The sequence below is a fragment of the Phoca vitulina genome, unplaced genomic scaffold (assembly GCF_004348235.1).
Source record: "Phoca vitulina isolate PV1807 unplaced genomic scaffold, GSC_HSeal_1.0 scaffold1, whole genome shotgun sequence".
Lineage (NCBI taxonomy): Eukaryota > Metazoa > Chordata > Mammalia > Carnivora > Phocidae > Phoca > Phoca vitulina.
This window is the reverse complement of record NW_022589704.1, coordinates 34,435,276-34,461,108: the sequence shown is the minus strand read 5'-3', so window position 1 is coordinate 34,461,108 and position 25,833 is coordinate 34,435,276. Positions and strand designations below refer to the sequence as shown.

Below are 25,833 nucleotides of genomic sequence, written 5' to 3'. Positions count from 1 at the left end.
GTAGTTTGATGTCATGAACCCTTAAATTTGAAGAAACAAGGTGAGTACAAAAAAAGATTAGGGAAGGAGAATATACTTGCAGGTTGTTATAGTTGAGTTTTAAAGACACATGAAGTCTTCAGTTACATGCATGGTGGAATCTTCCCTTTGCACGGGAAAAATCAAAGAAAGTTTTAGGAGTTGTAATAGCACTGTGTTGATTGATGACTTGGCCAGATAACAGCCAGTTTAAAACTCACTTTTTATCTATTAGTCCTTGGCTTTAAACACATTCCCCTGGGGAAACCAGTCAGATTCCAAAAGGGATGGGCAAAGACACTGACTTGATTTGTAAGAAAGGAGGAACAGGGCACTACCAAGAACCATTCAAAGTCCCTGTGGGCAGGGTGGGCAGAGAGCCCTGGTTGGTGCTCCTCATGTGGCAGTGTGACTATAAATCACCCCATGCAGTGGGCAAGGCTGATAGTTACCCAGGTTTTTGCTCTAACATATCTGCTCTTTAGAACAAACAAACAAACAAACAAACGTCTATTGTGGTGGAGGCATTCTTTTCCTGGTATGATGGCTTCTGTTCCCAATTCTGATGAACTGATTTTTTTTGTGAATGGAAGAAAGGTAAGTTTATGAGATGATTAATGTGAATTTTTGTATACCAGGGACAAAAGCCAAGGTAACTTTTTTTTTCACGGCAATGCCATTTGTTATGTCTTTATCCTCTCCTCTCTTTTTCAAGTCATATATAGTAGTATGAACCTGAACATTGATCATTAGTTCAAGGTTTGGTGCAAAGTATTAAGGCACTGGGGCCTTTGCTTGCTCTTTGCTTTTCTTTTGGAATCAGTAAGGAACTCTCATTTTCTTTGTTATATTACAACCAAAGTCAATTCTGACACAGGTATGAAAAATTGTCATTCCCCCTTTTTTTTTTGGATATTAGCTCTACTTGAGTTCACCCATGCTATTTTAATAGAAGGCATATATGACATTAAGGGTAATAGTAGCAAAGAATGATTTTGTTTTGCGTTAATCATCTCACACTAATCAATTAACCTAGAGGCGGGAGCCTGTCTGTCTGAAACATGGAGGACTAATTAAGCTACCTTCTCCAGAACAGATGTGGCAGCTCTAATGCTTAGCCTGGGCCAGTTGTTCTCAACCCTGTACTTTAATGAGCAAAATGAATACATGGAAAGTTTGAGGTGCCTTGGGAAAATTAGAGAAAAAAACTAGTAAATTATTAAAATGAAAAATTATTTTGGACAGTCATTTGGTGCTAATGCTTTTGCTTCTCAAGCCTCAGTTGTTTTAGATTACTGATGTTCTTCCCTAAAGAAAGAAACACAACTTTAATCAAGGCAAAAATTCTTGGGATTTTTGCCTGTCAAATAGCAGGGAAACATCATTTTTAGGAGGCCTATGAACTAAACAACAGAAAGAAAAAATAAAGAACGAAGAAAAAGTCTGGGTTTAGCAATAATGTTTACCTGTAAGTCAGGATCTTGAATGACCTGAAGCCAACTGGAACATCAGAAAAATTATTGCTGAGCGACAATTTGTAGTAATTCAAAAGCTGAGTGTGAGGAAAATGGGCTTTGCTGCTTTTCCTTTGTTGGGAAATAAAACCATTTCTCCCTTAATATCACGTTAAAATGATTATTCCCTCTCCAGGTCTTCAGTCTTTTGAAATCACAGCTGATGTTTTGCTGTTTTTAACCTTCTCTGTCTTACAAATTTCTAAGACAAGTTACAGATGGCCAAAGGAGGGAAATTATACACCTCTTTGAAGAAATTGGTTTTGTTGTTATTTTTGTGGTTGTTTTTCCTTCCTTTAGACCCAGGGGCACAGAGTTGAGCAAAGCACACTCATCTCTGGCTGTGGCACACCATCATCACAGTCTGGACAAGGCTCCTCTTTTGTTTTATATTATTTCTTTTTTTTTCTTTTTATGTCCTATCTTTTCTTTATTTCCTTCTCCCATAAGCATCCACTCTTGTGCATTTTAAATATATGTCCTTCCCATCTTCTTTCCATATGGTCATTTAGAAATATAGATATATCTTTGAAATATACAGTGTTTGGCCTGCGGAGTGTTGTGCATGAGTGTGTGTGTGTGTTCTTAACTTACACAAGTGGTATCGTGACTTATAAATTCCCGTTGTGACTCATCACTGTTCTTGAGATTTATCCATGTTGCTCTTTGAAAACCTGTGACTTGTGCATGCTAGTTCTCCAGGCTCTGCACATCCTTCATTCTGCTTATCCAGGACCCTAGCGATAGACACATAGGATGCTTCCAATTCCCCACTACCCCAAGAAATGCTGCAGTGAACATCCTACGACGTGTCTCCTCACCAACACTGACAAGAAAATTTCTAAGTGAGATTGTACCTTGCCGATTTCAGATGTCCTGCCAAGTGGCTTTCCAGAATCCTGCACAAGTTACTTCTCCCACAGTTCATTGCATGACAGATGCTGTTTCCTTGCCAAGAGATTATTTGCCAATCTTTAATGTGCCAAAACTTGTTATAATCAGACTTCCTAAGGTTTGCTAATCTAATGGGCATGTTGTCTCGGGGCTTTCTGCTTGCGTCTCTCCAATTACTGGTGAGCTTTCTCCTGTTTTCATATACTTGCTAAAAAGGGATTTATTTCCTAAGTGTCTATAAATTACTGGAGGAAACAGGATGTACCTATATAATTTTGTGAGTGCGGCTATTGGTGTGACCAGTATTTCTCATATGATTACTGAAATATTTTTTTAAATGACTGGGAGTACCATATATTTGATATGTCAGAATTGCAGTTGGCAGCCTTTAATTAATTTCCCAAAGTCTAATCTTGCCTTTTTCTTCGTTTGGAACCTGAGGCCATGTCATGATTGAAGGAGACAGCATTAAATCAAGTGTTGCACTCACTGGGCAGCTAAAGTGGTTGGAGAAGGTTTACTATTTAACTGAAATGTTGTCTCAGGTATACCGATGTCTTTATAACACAGAATAGGGTCGTCAGGCTGTGTTCCCCCATTATAGAGACAGGAAGATGTTATATTAGTCCTGGTTTGCACACCGTCACTCCCTACCCCCTCTTTTGTTCCCACCTTTGGAAATAATTCCCATAGCCACACAATTAGGGTGTTAAAGCAAATCTAACTATAATGCTTTGTTTCTGAGATGCCACTATACTTAGCCTCCTCCCCATGCTATGATTCTGAGTGGAGGGGTGATAAGCTCATCTCTGGCTGAGTAAATCTAATGAGGACTCAGAAGTTTTGGAAATAGGAGGCAGCATATGAAGAATAATGTGGCCTGTTGCCTTTTTCTGGGGTGATAAAAGTAAACACTTTTAATGGAACAATGTCCTCTGTTTCTGGGCTCATAGCTACACTTCCTTGTAAATTTCTCTCCCGTTCTCTCTAATCTTGCCTGACTATCCCTAGCAGAAGAACTGTCTGGGCCAGTGAAAGCAGAGAGTTTTCATCTCATGTGCCAGCTTCTATCTATTGGCAGTAACAGCCAGGAGTGCGACACGAGAGGCAGAGCCAGATTCATGCTCCCTTCTGCTCTTCCTTTGCATAGTGGCGCCTCCACTTCACTAGGGCGCTGGGAGCAGGGTATGGGAACAGGAGGGGCTCCCTTTATAACAGACACCCCATGGCTCCATTAAGAAATCTCTGGCTAACCTCTTCTATGACTTCCTATGGCCATGAGTTATCTGAGTCAGTTTTGGAATCTATGTATCTGTTTCCCTATTTGGGCCCTTTCTGGGTAACTATAAGGAAAAGCAATCCAGAATTTATAATTGTCATATATATTCAGAGACATTGAAATAATGCTCCATAATGTCTTTAAAATTGGGTCCAAGTCTTAGAAAGTTTTCCTTTGTTATTTTTTTCCCCTGTGAAGGTACCATCTGTCAAAAACCTGCCCCCAAAACAATGGCTAGAATTGCCCTAACATGTTGGTATTATCTTCCTAAAATCCCTGTTCTCATTTCACAATGTAGGTCATAGAGAAGAATGCTGATCCTGAAGGAAACCTCCTGTACTAGCTGAGGAAAGTCCATATCCTTTATATTTTACTATAATGAATCTGGACTGGGTGATAAAAAGTGAACATGCTAAGACTTCTGAAGAAAGTCACCCTGTATTTGCTCAAGGTAAATACCCTTGTGTTCGATCTATAGAGTCTAGTTGGAATTGACAAAATGCATCCAAAAGTGAGAGATCCATGCTTTGTCGTATTTTTCACCTGAACAAAACCAAAAGAATCATCCAGTGAGGCATGAGTGTGCTAACTTTCGAAATAACTTTATGACCTTTTGAGTCTCGTGGCCCCCTGACGACAGTTTTATATTCAAGAGTGTTAAAGTAAAAACATCCAGCCAGCTGCTCAGGGGTACATGGTACCGACAGTGGTCTCCCATGAGGACTTCCCTGACTTGTCACTTAACACCTTTTCATAAGTCTTATTGGAGAAAAAAAGGTTCAATAAACGTATTTCAAAATTCCAACATAGAGCTAATGTACTCTCAGCTCTCCACCTCTGATCTGGACCTTTTTTCACCCCCTACCCCTCCAATACCTTCAACAGACCTGTAATAAATAATTCAGAAAGAATGTCTTGGGTTTGGGGAAGCATGAGTAATTGTGGCAGTGGTGACAGAGCTCTGTCTGTGACATAAAATTGCCTAGAACTGTACATATATGGTATGCGTGCATGTGTAAGTGGTGAAATCTGAGTAAGCTCCCCAGTCTGGTTATCAGTGTAATACCCTGGTCAACTTCCTGCTTTTGATGTACTATAGCTATGTGGGATGTCATCTTTGGGGGAAGCAAGGTGACAGGTATTGTCACTGTATTATTTTTGCAACTTCCAATGAAACTATAAATATTTCAAAATAATAAGTTAAAATATATATGCTTATTGAACACCTACTAAGAGCCAGGCACTGTGTTAGGCTCTGGGGATTCAGTGGTATACAAGATAATGTTATCCCCTCTCTTCGGGATCTTCACTTCCTTCCCCCACTTCTGTCTTTTTGCCTCCCAACATACCCATCTAAAAACACTACTTTGTTTCTCCCTGTTATTTCCTTGCCAAATTTATCTAAGAGATTATGTATACCTGATGCCTCATTTTCTCTCCAGACTCTGTCTCTCACTACATAACCCTTTGCAATCTGGTTTCCTAACCCATCATTCACTGCTCTAGCCGGTATTGTCCCTTAATGTCCCATTCAACTCACTATTCTGCCCAAACCAGTTATGACCTCCACCCATGAAATCCTTTTTAAACTCACCCAGAAAAGGCCCCAAGCAAATTTCAGTAGATTCTTATAGAACCTAAAGCAGGAGATTTAATATATTACTTGTTCTCTCTTTATGCAAACATGCAAACATCTTACAGGGAAAAGGTACACAGTGCTTGTTGACATTACCAGTTCAGGAGCCATGGTTATTTAAATTAATATTCTCTAATCCAATAAGAAGGTAGAAGCATACATTGGTGAACAGTGCAAGTTAAGCCTCCCAGAGACGGTTTTCCAAATTTTCCCATGCACTACTTCCCAGCACCTCCACAATGACCCATTGTCCACAACTCTGAATTCAAAAGCCTTTTTACACCTCATTTGGATGGTCTCTCACGAGGCCCTTGGTGGTCTTCCTGTTCCCCATTTAGTGTGAATATCCCTATGGTTCACTGCGGAAATATTAATGTGTTTGATTACAAGGTGCTGCCCTAGCCCTACTTGGGAACACTATCTTATTACCTTTGTAAAATATGGAGATTTTTACATTAGAAATGCATCCGGCCAGGAGAGTTTCAGATAAGGCAGTGTGAGTCTGTAAGGATTTCTTCTCATCTTTTCAACATTGAGCTCATTTATATGCAAAATAATGGAATAGCTCTCTAAACAAGAAACCTCCGTGAGACTCAAGAAAACATATTAGTCGTTATCTGTATCCCAGGAAGAACAGCGTAAAAAGCAAAGTGGCCTGCACACCTCTTTTTCCTTGACTCCCTTCCTTCCAGTCTATCTCACAGGCACCAAGTACAGCTGTGGGGGAGGGGGCTGCGGTGCCTGCACCGTCATGGTGTCAAGATACATCCCCAAGACCAAGAAGATCCAGTATCCTTTGTGTTGGGCCAAGCCTGGCCCTAGGCACATCTGGGAAGGACGCAAAGCCGCCTCCTTTTCCTGCCCACAGGCACTCCCCTCACTTCTTTCCAGGTGTTTATCACACTCACACTACCTCCCAGCCTGCTCAGCCCACAACTTCGTAAGCTCCAGATCTTTCCCATAGACTTTGTTTCCATCAGAATATATCTGTCCTGGGTGCCACTCTCTGAGGGCCATGCTCTCTATTGCTATACAAATACTTCTTTGCTTTCAAGCAAGAGATTTCAGAGTGGGGAGTCAGGCAAGAATGGCTTAAACACAAAGTAGTGATACACTGTTCTGGTAGAAGATTTAGGGCTTTGACATACACTAAGAGGAATTATTTGCCTGGAAGGGCTGAATGGGATCTCAAATCACCTTGGCCTAAAATGCAAATTTGCTCACTATGATTGAAAGTGGTGGTGAAGGAGTTGTCTGGCATGATTCCAAGCTCTTGTCTTAAGTCACTGGGTGGTGCTGTCCACAAAGTAGGGAACTTGGGAGAAGAGGAGCAGAGGAAGGGAAAGCAGTAAATTTAGCTTTGGACACATTGCACTAGGGTAATTACGGGACACCTAAGAGGAATTGTCCACAGGCATCGAGATAGACAGTTCTCTCACTCAGAGAAGAGGTTGCATCTGGAGCTATAACTTCCTGGAAGCTATCAACGTAAATATCAACAATGGTAATAAAAATAGCTAACACTTTTTGAATGCTTATCATATACCAGGCAGTGTTCAAAGTAGCTTGCATATATTACCATATTTAGTCCCCAAAGCAACTTTGAGATAGGCCTTACTATCACTCACATTGAAAAAAGAGGAAGCCAAGGCAAAGTTAAATACCTGGCTCAAGATCATGTGGGCCAGTTGGTGGTGAAGGCAGGTGTTCAGCCCTGGGCCATCTGGAATGTAGCACACTGCAGAAGAACTTAAGAGAGTGCAGGACACTGTAGAACAACAGACACCTCACAGCGAGGAAGAGGGAGTAGTCCGAGTTGAAGGAGGAACAACGAGAGGAGAAAGTTCCAAGAAGGTAGAAGTGTTCGATGGTATGAGACACCAGGGAGTAACCCAGTGCCATTAGATTGCTCCTGGAGCAAGGTCAGTGGAGAGATGAGGCCGGAGGATGAGGTACAGATGGCACAGGAATGGCTGAAAGGCTGGGAAGTTGTGGACAGCTCTTGAAGAAACTTGACTAAGAAGGGAAAGAAAGATGGGCCAGTAGCTGGAGAGAGACATTGGGTTTGGTTTGGTTTTGTGTAGTGACAGCAAACACTTGAATTTACTTTTAAATTCAAGGGAATTGAGGGAAATGAGACTATAGAAAGGAAAGGTTAGGAGGACTATCGGTGATGGAGCAGGTCCATGGGGAAAGAAGAATAAATGAGAGCCAGAGCACAGGAGAGGAGGAGGAAGGATTCCTTCCCTCCTGGCCTAGAACGCAGGGGAGTGACTACAACCCTGGGTGAGAAGTGGTGGGCTGGGAGTGGTTGAGGCTCATGCTTCTATTTTCCAGATGACCTACAAGGGTAAGACTGAGGAGAGCAATGAACACTGGAAGAGCTGTTGAGAGAAAGGAGAGGGGAGGTTGAGATTAAGAGGGAGGAAGTTACACGTAATATGGGGAGAGGGAGTACTTAGAGGACACAAAAAACAAAAATTGATCCGTTGCACACTCTTTCTCTGTACACCAAGCACTCTCTCAGGGTCCCCCACCAGCCAGCTGGGTGGTTTCCAAACACCTCTGACCAAAAGGCTGGTGGAGCCAAGAGCAGCACTCTTTTTTTTTTTTTTTTTTTTTTTAAGATTTATTTATTTAGTTTTAGAGAGAGTGAGGGTGCAGGGGGTGGGAGGGGCAGACAGAGAATCTCAAGCAGACTCCACACTGAGCACAGAGCCAGATGAAGGGTTCAACCTCATGGCCCTGAGATCATGACCTGAGCCAAAATCAAGAGTAGGCCACTTAACCAACTGAGCTTCCCAGGTGCCCCTGTCTTTTCTTCAGAACAGCATGCTTACTGTCTTCCAGGGTAGGAGAATAAAGGAAAAATTCCCTAGGAGAAGGACAATATCCCATGCCTGAAAGAGAATAGGACTTAGTCTGAGTGGGAATAAAGAGCTAAATTAGACTAATGAGGTCTGGACCCCATTCCCAACCAGTCAGATGAGAATCTGGTGCTAACCACACCCACTTCATCATTAACACAGACTCTACTGTGGGGAAGATGATCAAGATAAGGGCATAAATGGGTGGCTTCCACACATGGCCATACATTGGAATTGGCTGAGGAGCTTAAGTGGTGAAGTGATCTCGCCCCACAGATTCTGATTTAATTGGACCAGCATGCAAGCAGAGTGTCTGTATATTTAAAAGCTGCACGTGATTGAAAATAAAATGGGCTAAACTACCCCATGGTGGGGTTTATACAAGTCAGTGTGCTGTCTGAAGAATAAAAGGTTTCCTCTCTCTAGAATGAGAAATAATAAAGAATGAGGGTCTCTTGGAGGTCTTACACAAAACTCTTCATTATTCTTTTTCTCCATTTCTCTCTGCCATTTGATGCCAGCCATATGTAAGTTCTTTCCTAGAAACTTCTAGAAATCTATGGGTTTTTATCTAGTATTCTCTGTACTCTCAGGGAAATAGAGTCCCTTGACTTCCCTGGACTCCCTGAATGATGGCATTCACTCCCTATGATTCCAGTGTGTTCTCTTTACAAATACCCATCGCAGTCACTCTCCAGTTACAGCGTGCCTGGTGCCCATCTGCTCTCTGTACGGGGCTGCTGTCACCACAGTGGAAGGTGTAGGAAGCATCAGCACCAGGATTCATCCCGTGCAGGTAAGAGCGTAATGGGACTGGAACCAGATGCTGGTATAGGCATCCTACATAGTCTGTTGTACTCTCACCAACTTTGAAATCCTCTGTGCTTCTAAATTTTCATTTTGCCATAATCAGTGCTTCATAACTAAGGTTCTTTTTAGAGACTGGTGTGTAAATCAAGATTCCTTCTTTGGTTTTGATATATCTTTGCTTCTAAGCCCCATCCTTCCCCTAAATTAAAACAAGGACACTTTATACTACTAAAATTGATAGAAGCTACAAATTAGACTTTCCCCAGAGATTCGGTTGCTAACCATTTACCATCACATTTACAGCCAGGTTTATATGCCGCATCCGAAGCAACTTGCCATCTAGCAATAAATCCAGCACATTTCCCTCTAACATTAGAACAATCTCTGTCCTTTCAGTTGAGGTACAGAGGAAGTGTTTGGCTTTCATCTTAGGGGTGAAACATTTGAAAAATGTTTATTTAAAAACATGTGAAGCACACTCGAGCCAGCCAGTTGAGTACCCTGTGAGAGACACATAGAAAAGAAACACAAGAGGGACCCACAGAGTCATGTTCCCCACCTATTTTTATTGTTTTGTTGTTTGAATGCATTAAAGTTAAATGTGCATGAATTAAATATATGAATGGTACAACACTACTAAGTTACACTTGACAATTTTCAAAGCTTTTGTATAGATTTTCTCATTTAGTCCATCAAAAATTCTATAATATAGATAGAGAAGGGGATGAAAATGACTTGCCAGAGACTAAGTGATTTGCATATACTCATTCATTTATTCTCACAACCATCCTGTAGGGTAGATATCATTATTATTCTAATTTTAAAGATGAAGAAAAGTCAAGTAAATCACCAAGGCACACAGTTAATGAGGTATAGTAGGGACTAAAACTCACAGGAGTGGGACTCCAAAGCATTTTACTTGTGCCCTAAGCTACACTTCTTATTTCACAGATGAAGAAATCAGTCTAGAGACTAAAGTCACTTAATTAATACCTGCCACTAGGCTTCTCTTGAGAGGAGAAAAAAAAGGCTTTTAAAAATAGAAATATTTTCAAGAAATAGAAATATTTTTCTTCCAGAGCGACATCTTTTATCCTGCACTCATTTCTGGAAAGCTAAATAAATAAGCTGCACTCCTTTCTAGTGTCCAAGGTAGGGAAACAAGAGGTTTGAAGCATAAATAGTGTACTGTTTCCTCCCAGGAAAGACTTGCCAAGTGTCACGGCACACAGTGTGGCTTCTGCAGCCCGGGGATGGTGATGTCCATCTACACACTGCTGAGGAACCATCCAGAGCCAACCCTGGAGCAGATAACCAAAGCTCTTGGAGGTGAGCCTTCTTAGTCCTCTGTAGGCAGGGCCTAGGGTGGGAAGTGCCCAAGTAACTAGAAAAGGAAATCCCAGCCCATGGAGAGACATTGTGGCACACTTTGAGGTTCCAGGCACCTGGCTAACATGAGGGCCTCTTTAGTACCTTTAATACTTTCCAGTAAGTATTGCCTTCCTTTTGTGAGCAGTGATGCCAAGAACTGGGGCAATATTGATTTCATTATAAATCTTTCTCCCTTAATGGATCCCAGTGTCCCTCTACAAAGGCATTCAAATAGGCTCTTCCTAACACTTATAATATTATCTTTTTCCAATGTGAAAATTTGGGTAGTGTGGAAGAATGAGATTTTGTGTTTATTTTTAAATTAATCTGTTAGAATCATTCATTAACTCTACTTACTGCAGTTAATTAAAAAAAATTTATAAAGAGGATAGACTTTCAGATACTTTACTTTTTATGTTCTGGTTGGATTAGGAAGTCATGGGCAGCAACTACTTATCACAAATAAACTTAGTGAGAAATTCAGTCTCCTAAAATGAAATAACTATCAAATTTAATGGATAAACACAATTTTCTACAAAAACAAAACAAAAGCATGTAAACAAATGTAGTTTTCTATAACAAACATACCCACTTTCAAGGTAACTGGCCCCTAGTTCTTAGAAGAAAGCTGTGAAAGTAAACCTCTAAATATTATAAGAAAGCTTTTTGTCCCTTTCAGTAAACAGACCTAGACAGAAATTCTGTATTGTGATAAAAAGATGTAGACTAAAACAAAGGGATGCAACTTAAATTTTATGGTAAGTGGCATATAAAATTTCTTTAATATTTTCCCTTGTTTCCCAACAACTTCTTCACTCGAAATTTTTCAGTTTCTTATAAAGTACTACTAAAACTTTGGCCTATGGTTTCAATTATAATTTTAACCCAACATGAATGGATAATCTTTATTCAATGAAATAATCCACACTAAAAGAAGTGTCAATGTTTAAACCTACCCAATCCACACATTTGTATTGCTTCTGAAATTGTTAAACTGCATCTGAACATAATCACTTTAAATTAATTTTTACTATAAAAATAACACATTCCTATTATGAAAAATGCAAAAAAATAATTAAAAGGGAAAAAACTCATTCATATTTCTGCCCTCAGGAAACAACCACAGATACTTCTGTTTCCTTTCAGTCTTTTCTATGCATAGTTTTTGTTTTCTTATTTTAAATACTGTAGTTACTGTATATATGATTTTATATTGTATATACAATTTTAACAGTATAACATAAGAATTTTTTCATTTTATTAAAACCTCTTCATAAATATCATTTATACTGGCTACAAAATTTGAATATACTTTGTAAAAAGACAGTCATTTCCCCACCTTTTCCACCGTGCTTTGGAACTATTGACTGATTAAAACAATACTAAGTACTTATTGAACACCCATTGTGCTGTACTGGGAGGGTTCATGAAATCTAAGGCACTCCTCGCCTTCTCCAGGAATGTAAGTTCCATTGAGGGAGATGAAGCATGTACATAAATGATCCTACTCTAGCACAGTTGATGATAGGCCCGCAAAAGGATCCAGACAGTGAGTGGTACAGCTCTGGCTGGGTTTTAGAGCAGACGCCATGGAAAAGGAGGCTGGAGCCCTGCAAATGGACATATTCTCCCTAAGAGAACATGTAAGAAAGAAAAGACTGTGTAAGAAAAGCTTAACAAAGAGACACATGAGATGTTATGGGAGTGGCAGGGTTACATGAGTTAGGACAGGGGTGGGAAATAAGGCAGGAAGAGTTGATTGGAAAAATTATGGAGACCTTTGTGATATTTCAGGAAGAAAATGTAATCACAAGATTTTTTTGAAGATCGCTGTTTCCAAGAGAAACAAAAAAAGAATCTAATTACTAACAGAGCTATTTCACTGAAAAAATGAAGCACAAATAAGGAATATATTTCATTACTATTCCTTAAAAATTGATCTCCTCTTTTTTTTTTAAAGATTTTATTTATTTATTTGAGAGAGTGAGCACAAGCCAGGGGGAGGGGCGGAAGGAGAGGGAGAAGCAGGCCCCAGGATCATGACCTGAGCCAAAGATAGACGCTTAACCGACTGAGCCACCCAGGTGCCCCCAAATTGATTTCTTCTTAATCAGGTAATTTGTGCCGCTGTACTGGATACCGACCAATTGTAGAAAGTGGAAAACATTTCTGTGCGGTAAGTTAAAATAAAAAATTTTTTTCAGTTGATTTAATACATTAATGAACATTTGCATAAAATCATCTATTGCATTCAGTTATTTCTAAAATACCCTCATGTTGACCTTTCTGACATTGAAAGTTGTTGAATGCCACTGTTGGCATTTTTTAAATAAACCTTTAGCATGTATCTTATTTATAGTCCTAAAATAGGCACTTTCCTAAGAAGTAAAATATATGGTACATGACTTCAAGAAATGCAAACTCTATTGAACTCTATTCCTTAGTCTGTATTATTTTAGACTAATAGACTAAGACTATAGACTTTTTAAAGAAAAAAATATATACTAAGAAATAATAAAAACATAATTAAAAAGCAAGATATTAAAAGTTCAATATATCCTCTATACCATGTATATCAGTTTTGAAGGAACATGGATTAAAGAGAATTAATGAGTGGGAAGGGAAGACACAAAGGAAACATTGGAGAAGGGGAGTTTTGAGCTAGGTCTTAAAAGAAGTGATAGGAATGAATGGGTGAAGAGAGGCCAGCAGAAAATTCCAAGTAAGAAAATGCATTGAAGTAGTAAAAAGAAAGATGTCCAAGGTTCAACTAGGAAACTGATGTAGCCAAAGCACTAGGGAGCAAAAAGATATTATTCTGGGCTAAGGAATTTAGACTTAAAGGTGGTAACCAATATATAGTCATTGTCTGTTCTCAAGCTAGGAGTAACATGGGAACGGTATTTCAAAGGGAAAAATTCTTGGCACCTGCTAGTAAGAAGGATAAGCCTGAAAAGGGATGAGGGCATGACTAGTGCAGTCCTCCATGAATGAGGGAATGAGAGCAGTGTGGTAGATACGGACCCAACAAGATAACTTTCAGGGAGGGGATTGCCAGAATCATAACCTCCAGACAATAAAGGATATAGTTAAGAAGAAATCCAAGTCATCCTCAAAGTTAAGAGATTAAAGAACCAGACAAGATGAAGGAAATTGGAAAAGAATGATTTAGTGTATGGCACGAGGTGGGGGAGGCTGTAGTTTGAGATATATTAAGTTTTCAGAACGTTAAATATCCACGAGGTTTCAGTTAGGATGGATTTCTAGCACCCATTTTTTATGGTAAAATTAATTTTATATAATTTTAGTTGACCAAAACCAATTCAAGTTACACAAGTTAATTCCAAATACCAGAAAGTCTTTGAAAAAAAATCTACTTTTAGTCCAGTAATGAAGAATCCGAAAAGCTTTATAAACCACAGCTATTTTGAAATCCTGGGTAAGATACCATTCATGTTGAACCATATGAATTGTCAGTTTTCCACCATTTTGACTCACAAAAACAGCAACTTCGTATGATTCAAGATTCAACCTAATGCTACATGATTATTGTCCTGGAGACCAAATCTACCTATGAAAAGATAGATATTTTTATCTCACTCACTTGGGTCCCCACATTCAGCTGTTTGTCATTCGTTCCTTTATTGTGCACAGCATTGTGACAAAATCCAAATCCCTTCTTAAGTCTACAGAAAATTCCTCACAGGTAAAAATATCAGCCCCCACTTCTGCGGCACTTCCTATGTGTCAGATACTGTGTGTACCATTTGCATATTTAAATCGAACAGACCTGTTTGGGAGGGGTTTTATTTTCCTAATTTAACAAACTCAACCCAGTTACTATGTGTTAAAGCAGGAACTAGAACCCAGGACTCCTTGACTCCATGTACAAAGTCAAACCATAGGTCTCCAAAGCACCCCAAAGCCTTGGGTTGTGTCTACACATGAAAAGGACAAACAAGAATGAAAACAATTAGCTAGAGTTGCAGTAACTGACCAGGGCATTCAGGCCAAAACCACTAGTTGGGGTCTGCACGAAGTGTCCTGAAAATTAAGGTAAAATAGTTTGGGACTTGAGTCACCCAAATAATTCAGAATAGTTCCAATAACACCCAAATAAAACTCAGGTTTTCAGTTTATTTTTCTTTGTGTATAGTAAGTCTTAAAAGCAGTTTGCCTTCCCAGGACTTTGTTAAAGATACATGCTGTATCACTCTTAGGATAAAGAAAAGCCATCTTTTTTGGTTTTTTTGATGATCACCTTGTTAACTACTCCATTTACCTCACCCTAGTGGAAGCCTTAGGTGGCTGACCCCACCTCCTCTGACCTCCTTCATGATCCTCTGGGATTTGAGTGACACATTAACAAGACCCTATCATAGCATGGTTACATGCTCCCTGTAATTTTCCCTAATTGTTCAGTGATGACTGGCTTGTTCTCTGCTCCACCCCATTACAGAGCCCTTGAAGGCAAGACATGCTCTGTTACTTCTTCCGTCACTCCCGTGGGGCCTGGGGACTGCAAGTACTCCGGTTGATGTTTTAAGACCTGACCAATGAATTTATTTTAAATTCTTGCATTACTTCCTAAGGAATCAACTGTCTGTGGACTGAAAGGATCAGGAAAATGTTGCATGGATCAAGAAGAGAGGTCTTTTGTGGGGCGCCTGGGTGGCTCAGTCGTTAAGTGTCTGCCTTCGGCTCAGGTCATGATCTCAGGGTCCTGGGATCAAGCCCCGCATCGGGCTCCCTGCTCTGCGGAGAGCCTGCTTCTCCCTCTCCTACTCCCTCTGCTTGTGTTCCCTCTCGCTGTGTTTCTCTCTGTCAAATAAATAAATAAAATCTTTAAAAAAAAAAAAAAATTTAAGAAGAGAGGTCTTTTGTAAATAGACAGGAAAAAGTAAGTATCTGGTGTTCTCCTTCAGTTGGGATTGACTGAAAAATACCCACATAAATGCAAATGTATTCATTTCCTGTTCTTTTCGGTGAGTAAAGTAAAAGGAAGTGAATTCAGGAAGTAAAGCGTCTTAAAATGCTTCAAAAATTAGCAGGCCCATGACTTTCATGAGGCCAATCACCACAGAAGCATTTTCCTTCAGAAGCTTTACAATTTTCTGTGCCTTAATCTGGTTGACCAGCACCCTTCCCCTCAACAAGTACTATGAGAGATGTAAACAATGCATCTTCATGCTCATGGCAAATAAATATCTGTTAATAATACCTGAGACCCAGCATAGAAGCTTAAAACCTAATTCCTGATGCCAAATGAGGAAGCCCAGAGTCCAGTAAATCTGCCCAGGAAGCCATGACGGTCCTCTGAGGGTGGGAAGAATTCCACTCAGGGGTGCTCTGTGACTCTGGCACCTCCATTCTGTGTCCGGGGTGTCAGAGGTATGGTCCTGACTCTGAAGTCTCACACTTAGAAATTCCTGTACATCTTTCAGGAACTCTGAAGTTCTATTTGTATTTTGTTTTGTTTTGTTGAGATGTGTACCAAACTGTATAATGAAGATGAATTCCAGCCCTTGGATCCATCCCAGGAACCTATATTCCCTCCTGAACTAATAGTAAGATGCTTTACTTTTGTTGTTTCATAACATGACATGGTACAAGCCTTTTTGCAGTATGCTCTGGAATTACTGAGTTTTAGACATTAGAATTTGGAAGTGTGTCCAGTGTGATAACCCACGTTATGAATTTTTTGGTTCCACTATAAATAATTTCAAGCAGATAGCTTAGAAGATTGGTACTGCCAGGACCTCAGACATGCTTTGGTTCACCCCTTCAGTCAAAGATCCTGAGCTCAGAGAGTATAGGTAACTTATTCAAGGTCACACAGCTACACTGTGAGATATGTTAAAGATATCTTGTAAAATGATACTTACTATAATGGAATTACATTATTCTTACTATTAGCCTCTGTGATTTCAACTCAGTGGGGAGAAATAGAATAATATAAATAGTGTGTATGTTCATCATTGCATTCCATGACTATGCTCAGAAGCGAACATGAGATGGGGGATATGATTCTCTACTGGCTTCCCAGAGGGTCACAGTCCGCACACACCCCTCAGAGTGTGAGAACTTGGACTCACTATTTAAAGAGTATACACACACACGTGACATATATATGTGTGTATATATAAAGAGAGAGTTGTAAAAAAAAAAAAAAAACAATTTACACTATACCTGGTGAATGATTTAAGAGATTTTTCAAGGATAATTTTGCCTATAAGCAATTTTTGTCATACCGAAACACCGAATCCCCAAAAATGAGGCCCCTTGGAGTCACTGTTAGGGCAGACCTAGAACAAGAAGCCTGGCCCTTTAACTAAGACACTTTCATTTTCATTTTCCATGATGCCTCCTCTTCAGACACTCACTTCACAAATATAGATAGAGTTTGCTCTACTCTATATGCAGTTGTTGATGGAGAAATACCTATTATGATGTTTATTCAGTGGTGCCCACATGGATCTTATCAATCTAAGTAGTTTCAAACAGGCCATCCTTTCTGATCAATACAAGGTAGGTCACCTCAGAAAACTAAAATGACCCATCAGACCATTTGGACAACCAGAGCAGTGGATATACTCATGGCATGTAGCTCAGCAGCCTTACTCAAAAGCCTGTTGGATTTGTTTCTCTGCAGAGAATGGCAGAAGATCCAAACAAGAGAAGGCTGACATTCCAGGGGGAGAGGACCACCTGGATTGCCCCTGTGACCCTCAATGACCTTCTGGAGCTGAAAGCCAATTTCCCTGAGGCCCCCCTCATCATGGGGAACACTGCAGTGGGTGGGTGGTTTTTAAGCATGTTCCTTAGTCTAGCTCAGGTAACCTAGACATCTGTCTCTCTTTTTAAACTCTTCAGAAATGTAGTTCATTTTAATTAATAGATACCTATGGTCCTTTAGAATGCTACATTGTTTTCTTTTGCAAATGGTGTTGTTTGTGTCACAATTTTCACTCTGGATTATCAGTGAGCAACATCTGTTAGCACCCATTGACTTCCTTTTCTAATTACTTTAAATGCTTTTCTCCTTAAGGACCCAGCATTAAATTCAGAGATGAATTCCATCCAATTTTCATATCTCCACTTGGCCTTCCAGAACTATATTTTGTGGACTACACAGATGATGGTATGAACCTTCTTTTTCCTTGACTGTTGATAGGCTATGAGTAATTATATGCACTGGGCTTATTTGAGCACTTCATAGAATATCCGACCTCATTTATTCATTCAGAAATATTTATTCAGCATCTACTACGTGTCCTCTATGAGTTTTATCAAACTGAATTATTTCAGCTATGCCGCTGAGTACTACATGGTCCTAGGAGCCATAATGGTGGGAAGATGCCATGTTGGTTGTCCAGATATAGAGAGATTGACTGAATAAGGAGACTTAAGACATTGGCTGACCTGTAGGAAAGGTTCTTGCCGGATATTAGTGCCTGATTCATAAATTTGCTCAAGGCTCAGCTTATACCCACACATATTCAAAAAAAAATTCTGGGACACAAAATTTGAAAATTTAATTGTGACTATCTTATTTATTTTTATAGTCTTTTCACAATTTACCAAATGCTTTCACATCTCTTGTTTCTTTTAATCCTCATGACAGTCCTGGAAGGCAGAGATAGCAGGTGGTAGCCTTGGTATCTCCTTTCTCCTAAAGAAGATAAAAAATCAAAGGAGTTAAGTAAATTTCCCAACTTCACACAGCTAACACATGATCAAATCAGGACTAGACTCCAGGGTTTCTTACTTCTAGTCAAGTTCTCCTTCCACATAATGCACTGAGTAAGACTGAGAAACATATCCAAACTCAGCATTTGAATAGATAACAGGGTATAGGAGATAAAAATTCTTTCTTTCTTTTTTTTTTAAGATTTTGTTTATTTATTTGACAGAGAGAGACACAGCAAGAGAGGGAACACAAGCAGGGGGAGTGGGAGAGGGAGAAGCAGGCTTCCCGCGGAGCAGGGAGCCCGATGCAGGGCTCGATCCCAGGACCCTGGGATCATGACCTGAGCCGAAGGCAGACGCTCAACAACTGAGCCACCCAGGTGCCACCTAGGAGATAAAAATTCTACTTTAAAATAAGGTTCTCCCCAATGAGTAAACAGAAATCAAATGAGAAATTATCTGCTTTCCCCTCTGATCTGCTAATTTTAAGTCAATCTGCCCATTCATTTTTTTTTTTAACCTGTTGGAATGTTCATATCAGTGGACTCATAGGAAGAAATGGGGCAAGGGGAGGCCAGGCTGATACAGGAGAGGGTTGGAAGTACGGTGTGGAGGTACTTGGTTAGGGTGGGGTGGGAGTGAAGGGACTGGGGAGGAGGGAGAGCCTATAACACTAAGTCAATGTTTCTCAACCTTTTCATTATTGCCTCACTAGGGAGCAATAGACACTTACCCCCTAATCATCCCTCCACGAAATTTTAACACCATAGATAGACCATATATCTGTTTATGTACAGTATGTATATCAGGGCTTTATACATCAAAAGAGTAAGATTTTCTTCACCCCTTTTGGGCTGGTATTACCTTCCTTGAGAATGTATGAACTAGATGACATCACTACTCAAAGCATTCCCTGAAAGCACACTTGCAAGCAAAACTGACCCAAAGTACAGACAAGTGTCTATTCTTCTTGTTCTGTTAAGGGAACAATATGAAGAGATGGCTGTAGAAGAAGGGCAAATGGGCAATGCAAATGTGTAGGTCACTTCCCACTTAGACTTCATGATCTTTTAAAAGTCTTATAGAATCAGGGCGCTTTGGGTGGCTCAGTTGAGCATTGACTCTGAGTTTTGGCTCAGGTCATGATCTCAGTGTCATGGGATCGAGCCCCACATGGGACTCTGTGCTCAGCTCAGAGTCTGCTGGAGATTATCTCTCTCTTCCTCTCCCTCTGCTCCTCCCCCTGCTCGCTCTCTCTCTCTTTCTAAAATGAATAAATAAAATCTTAAAAAAATAAAAACACAAAAGTCTTATAGAATCTTGACTGAAATTTTTATATTTGATCAATTTATTCAGGAAAACACTAAATTGGGAATTAACACAGTAATGAGTTTCAGATATCTGTGGTTGGTATGTCCTAAAATGTGTGGCACATGTGACTGTGTACATGACCGAGAAAAAGAATTTGGTACTTTATTTGGGAATAAAGCAAATTGCCAGAAATATCTTTACCTTTCATTTTTCTAAGTTAATATAAAAAGAGAAGATATACTTGAAAGATTATTTCTATGTAGTCCATACATCTTGTTATAATTCACCTTCAGTTTATATCCCACTGTCTTATTTTCAGGAGTGACAATAGGTGCAGGTTGCAGCCTGGCCCAGTTGAATGATGCCTTACATCTTACTGTTTTGGAGCAACCAAAGGAGAAGACTAAGACTTACCGTTGCTCTCCTGAAGCATCTGAGGACCCTTGCTGGAGCTCAGATAAGGAATATGGCGGTATGCACCCTAGTGTGATATGAAAGAAGCCACAGTTATAGACAGTCACACAGTGTGTTCAGTTTAGCAAACGTTACTCTGAAGAGGAATCCCCAATCAATATCGAACAAGTCCCTACAATGTAAGTGTGAGTGTGTGTATGTGCCCAAAGTGAGAGTTACCACACTGCATGTATGTGTGTGTCTTAAGTGAGAAATGGCATATTATATCACAAGATTATGGTACTGGAGTCTGAAGATGCCCAAATTCTAAACCCAGTCTCTCACCCATGAATGGTATGATCCTGGAGAAGCCACTTGACCTCTTTAAGCCACTGTTTTTTCATTTTAAGAGTTAAGGTTCAGGGGCGCCTGGATGGCTCAGTTGGTTAAGCGACTGCCTTCGGCTCAGGTCATGATCCTGGAGTCCCAGGATCGAGTCCCGCATCAGGCTCCCTGCTCAGCGGGGAGTCTGCTTCTGCTTCTGACCCTCTCTCCTCTCGTGTTGTCTCTCTCTATCTCATTCTCTCTCTCAAATAAATAAATAAAATCTTAAAAAAAAAAAAAAAGAGTTAAAGTTCAACCACATGGACTGTCCAGCCCTAACAGTCTATGAAATATGTCTTATCCAAGGTAGAGTAAGAAGAGCCTACATCTCGAAAATACTCTTTTTTGGCTGTTTCTTGTCTTAAACCTTTGCACTGAGCTCAGTTTCTTAACATGTGCATCCCACATATCTATTCTTTGATGCCCCCCAGTTGTCTAGCTTATTGAGGTTTCCTTATTATTTAAGATTTAAGAGTAATTGGTTTGGGCCACTGCCCATTCCACACATGACTTTGGTGTGGGGCATTTCTCCTGATTGTCTCTGCCCTTATTTCTGTTGGTTCTCAAAATTCACTATGTGTTTCCACCTTCTGCATCTTCTGTTCCTTTTTTGGACCAGGTTATTCCTCTCAACATCACCCCTTGCCCACCATCCCGTCAAAGTTTCTCATTCAAGCCTATGTCTGAAGCAACTCTGTTGATGGTTTGGAGTAACAGACGGATTCCACCCCACAGCAGCACAGCAAGCATTTTGAGTGAGAATGCTACATATCCCGGTTCTTTAGAGTTCGCTCAGAGTCCAGTCCGCATTTCCCCCCATGTTATTGGACACTCATCCTAGGGTCAGCTCTCAAAGAAATTTTCTTCCAATAAGTTTGAACTGGGGTCAGGGGTGGGAATCTTGCACAATATGTGGCCTGACTCTATTTAGTTGCCCTAAAACCAGTACCAGATCATTCTATGAAACAAAGAAGAGAATTAAAAAATTAAAACTTACACAAGATCCCTGTACACATAATTCCTTATTTGTCAAATAACTAGCTTAAAAAATGTTATCTTTTTTTATTTAGACTTTAGGAGGACATGTGGTGAGCAGACCTAATTTTTCTGACCTAAATCCCATTTTAGCAGCAGGAAAGGCTACCATCAATCTGATATCTAAAGGTAAGAGATAAGCTTTAGGCATTCGTTTTATAATTGTCACGGTCAGTTATGTAGCTCCTTTCATGAACCATGAGTTAGGAACCCAAGTATATCTAACTTAGACTCACCAAATATATAGGCTATATCTATATTACCTCAAATGTAAGGATGAAACTGAGATCAATTATTCTGTTCTCAGACGCGCTATATCTTGTAGATCAGATAAGTTACTGCACCTGAGAATTTTTCTTAACTATTTGGCCACATTTATATACAGTCCAAATTGTAGTATCAAAGCATTTTTTAAATGAGATGTGTATCTGCAGTTTTAAAGCTTTATAGCACATTTCATTTCAAACTTTTATAAAGATGGAAATTTTTCTTACAGGATTTTTCATTCTTTTTTCTTAAGACTTTATTTTTAAATAATCTTATACACAATGTGTGGCTCAAACTCACAACCCCAAGATAAAGAGTCACATGTCTACCAAATGAGCCAGCAAGGCACCTCTAGGACTTTTCATTCTAAACAAAATCAAGTTTGTGGGGCATATTACTCATTACTTCTCTCTTTATTCAGAGACAGCTTGAGCTTTGCCAAGGGAAAATTATTTAAACTTAGTGAAATAACAATAAATGCATATTATTCATAGAGCTATTGATGTAAGATACCCCCTCTTTGATTAAAATCACATTTTTAGGGGCATCTGGGTGACTCAGTCAGTTGAGCATCCAGCTCTTGATTTCGGCTCAGGTCATGATCTCAGGATCATGGGATTGAACCCTGCCTCAGGCTCTGCACTGAGCAGGGAGCCTGCTTGGGTTTCTCTCTCTCCCTCTCCGCCCCCTCCCCCCCAGCTCACATGCATGCTCGCTCTCCCTCTCTCTCAAAAAAAGAAAAGAAAAAGAAAGAAGGAAAGTAAAGGAAAAAATCACATTTTAAAAAGCACAGTGGATCAAATAAGAGAGTATTGTAAACTGTTTAAGAAAAAAAAGCTATATATCAGGCCTTTCACCTCTGCCACTTGTCCCATCCCTAGCACTTTGAAGATCATTTAACCTCTCTGGATCTCTGGGCCTCAGTTTTCCCACTTGTGAAACACATTGTACTATGTTGTTTCCAAATAGCTTTAAAGTTCTTCAAGGCCAAAATTTGCGAGTGGTGTATAATGCATGCTAAGAACCAGAAAAGACTTTTCTTTTCTTTTTTTTTTTAGATTTTATTTATTTATTTGAGAGAGAAAGAGAGAGAGCAAGCACGGGTGGGGTTAGAGACAGAGGGAAAAGGAGAAGCAGACTCCCTGCTAAGCGGGGAACCCAACACTGGGCTCAGTCCCAGGACCCCGAGAGAATGACCTGAGCCGAAAGCAGACGCTTAACCGACTGAGCCACCCAGGCGCCCCCAGAAAAGACTTTTCAGATTATCTGGTCCAGCCATGTCGTTCTACAGATGAGGAACCAGAAGCCCCAAAAGGGTCTGTGACTTGCCTAAGGTGACCCAGGTTGGACGCTGAAACCAGAAACCACATCTTCTGGCTTCCAGCCTGCACTCTCTCTTTCCACCAGATGCATCATACCTATCCCTTGCTATGTATTCTCCTGTTCGATAAATTCATTCTAATCAAGGTCATTTTCTCTAATAGAAGGAGAATGGCAGATTCCTTTAAACGGCCATTTCCTTGAGAGATCGCCTGAGGCCTGCCTTAAATCGGAAGAGATTGTGTTATCTGTTTATATTCCCCACTCTACTCAGGTAAAGGCTTCCTGCTCACTGCCCACCCAGAGGGAGCTCAGCTTACCCTGCAGGGAGACTTTGGGGCTGCTCTTAGGAAGGGGCAAATTCTCAGAGGACCATTTGTTTTGCTTTCATATCAGGGCAACATTGTGACTTTCGTGGACCCTAGGCACTTTTGCCTTTGTGGCTCCCTTCCTCCATAAAAAGTAAAATAAAAATTTAAAAAATATGACTTTTTCGTATAAAGATGAAAATAACCCAAATATCATTCAGTGTTATATACTCATTATTATTATATTCATTTTTTCTTTTGTTTTTAAAAGAACTTTAAAGGAAAAAATTTCTTGATATTCTAAGAATGTTGTAGAGTGATAGATGGGAGCTACACTTGTGGTGAGCACAGCATAAAGTATAGAGATGCTGAATCACTATGTTGTACCCCTGAAACTAATGTAACATTGTGTGTCAACTATACTGAAATAAATTTTTTTTTTCTAAAAAAAGAATAACATTTCTGTGGGCCCTATCTCTCTGCAAACAGAGAGCCCTTTGTGTGAGGAGTTGAATTTTTGGTTTCAGATAAATATTCATCTTAGCCAAGATTGAGTAAATTTTATAATCAGTTTCATCTATAGCAAGTTAAAGTTCATGATCATAAAGATACTTCCAAATCAACCAACATTTATTAACCACTTTAAATAAAATTATTTATGTATTAACTACCTACCACTCGACATGCCAAGCACAGTGCTGAATCCAGAAGACGCTCCATGTATTCATAAGACATGGGTTCCTGTCCTCAAAAGTCTCTAGATCTGAGAAGAAGGGCTTGAAATTGGAAATAGCTAATCATCTCAGACAGGAAATAGGTGCACAAAGAGCCAGGGCAGTTCCAGTGACAGGGAGAAGTCCTCCTTTGGTGTTGCTCAAAAGGGAGGGAAAGCAGCTGGGATAGAGCAAAGATCAGTAGAGAGAAGTGGGTGCTCATTCCAGGCGGGAGAACAGCTTGGGGGTGGGGGCTAGGTGGAATGGCAGGTTGGAGGCCAGACAACAGGGCAAGGGGGCTGGGGCAGCCCTGTGAGATGTGGCTGGGAGGGAGGCTGGGGCTCCATCACCAAGCAGATCTATTGTTCCATCAAGGAGTTGGTTTGCACATGTTCTAGCAGACAGCCTTCTTTGAAGGCTTTAAAGCAAGGTAAAATCTTAATGAGAATGGTATTTTAGGAATGCCAATTAAAATAGAAGATAAAAAAATAGAGGATAAGCTGGTTGGAGGAGAAACTGAAGGTTGAATGGCTAGTTAAGAGGCTAATGCAGTCATGCTGTAATTCAGGTGGGTGAGCATGAGGGTGGTGGCAACAGGAATAGGGAGGAAAGTCCCCACCAGTCAGTACAGTGGACTAAATAGGATCAAGTGTGTCTCAAGCATCTCTTTATCACTTTTGCTTTCTAAATCAAAAGTGTTTTATCTTTGGCAGGGTCCACAGTGGCACCCCTACCCCCAGCAAGATGCTGGCCACACAAAGAGGTTCCCCTACTTTGTGGCTCTAATATTTCACAGTAGTCATGAGATTAAACCTAGAATGAGAGATTGAAATCTGGAAGGCGCCTTGAAGACCATGTGATCCAGTGGTTTCCAACCTTTTTTTTTAAGAGTAAAACTCTTCATTCACATGAAATTTATGTAGAATGCCAAACTAAAACAGTTAAAAGTGGAGGTGTTGTAGTTCATCCTGAGAGGTACCGCACCTCCTGATTTTCCCTTACCCCTCTCAGCAGCCCTGGAGGCACCATCTGATCAAACCCAACCTTCTCATTTTTAAAGAAAGTTAAGACCCAAACAGTTCAAATCACTTGCCTGAGGCCACATGTGGTGACTCAGATTTGAAAGTAGGTGACCATCAACTCTGGAGCCAGACTGCTTAGATTTCAACCCCAATTCTGCCACTTACTGTATGACCTTGTACAAGTTACATAACCTCTCAGTTTCCTCAACAGTAAATTAGAAATGAGGACAGTTGCTCTGAGGATAAAATATTAGTACTTGTAAAGCACGGGGGCCAGTACTCACAGCCAACACTGTGGTAAAAAGCATTGTTTACAGGATCCTTTTCATTACAGCTGTTCATCAGAGTTATTGCTATACAGCAGAGAGCGGAGAAGAACACTAAAGATTCTGAGTGTTTTTTGGTTTCCAGTGGCACTTTGTGTCAGGACTCCGGCTGGCCCAACGTCAGGAGAATGCCTTTGCCATTGTCAATGCGGCATGAGTGTGACGTTTGAAGATGGTACAGACACGATTAAGGACCTTAAAATGTTCTATGGAAGCGTTGGCCCCACTGCTGTCTCTGCAAGCCAAACATGCAAGCAGCTCATTGGGAGGTATGTCCCAGCACATCTGGATATGAAACTCAGGACTTTGTATTTTAATATTTTAATGAAAATAACAGTTGGAGAATTTTTTTCTGATTACATACATATTACATAATCATATAGGAAATTTAAGCACGGTGGAAGAATTATAAAGAAAATAAAAGTCACCCAAAAGCCAACCTTCCTCAAGATACAATTCTTTTATTGCAGTTTCTATAATAAGATGAATGTACAAATTAATCTAAGTAGATAATATCATCAAATTTTCATTTTTAATTAACCAGCAAAATAAGTAAATGTTTCTAATACTGTACCCTAAGACATCTGAAAATGTCCTTACACCAGAGAAAGAAGATGAAATAGTCTAAAAGTTTAAATGGCCTTCCTCCTATCACTCTCATTGCTTCTAGTGTTTG

At 40.0% G+C, this 25,833-nt stretch overlaps 1 protein-coding gene across 1 annotated transcript in view; it reads left to right on the top strand.

The window, feature by feature from the left end:
* Positions 1-561: 561 nt before the first annotated feature.
* LOC116639653 (aldehyde oxidase 4-like) overlaps positions 562-25,833 on the top strand; it is a 57,844-nt gene continuing 32,572 nt past the window's right edge. Inside the window, 17 exon segments of the mRNA XM_032416168.1 lie at positions 562-615; positions 4,004-4,057; positions 4,692-4,695; positions 6,034-6,130; positions 8,896-9,004; positions 10,221-10,347; positions 12,504-12,565; positions 14,982-15,071; positions 15,876-15,956; positions 17,042-17,186; positions 17,438-17,530; positions 19,709-19,806; positions 19,808-19,861; positions 21,237-21,330; positions 22,953-23,062; positions 25,243-25,303; positions 25,306-25,426. Coding sequence (XP_032272059.1) covers positions 562-615; positions 4,004-4,057; positions 4,692-4,695; positions 6,034-6,130; positions 8,896-9,004; positions 10,221-10,347; positions 12,504-12,565; positions 14,982-15,071; positions 15,876-15,956; positions 17,042-17,186; positions 17,438-17,530; positions 19,709-19,806; positions 19,808-19,861; positions 21,237-21,330; positions 22,953-23,062; positions 25,243-25,303; positions 25,306-25,426 — 1,454 coding nt within the window.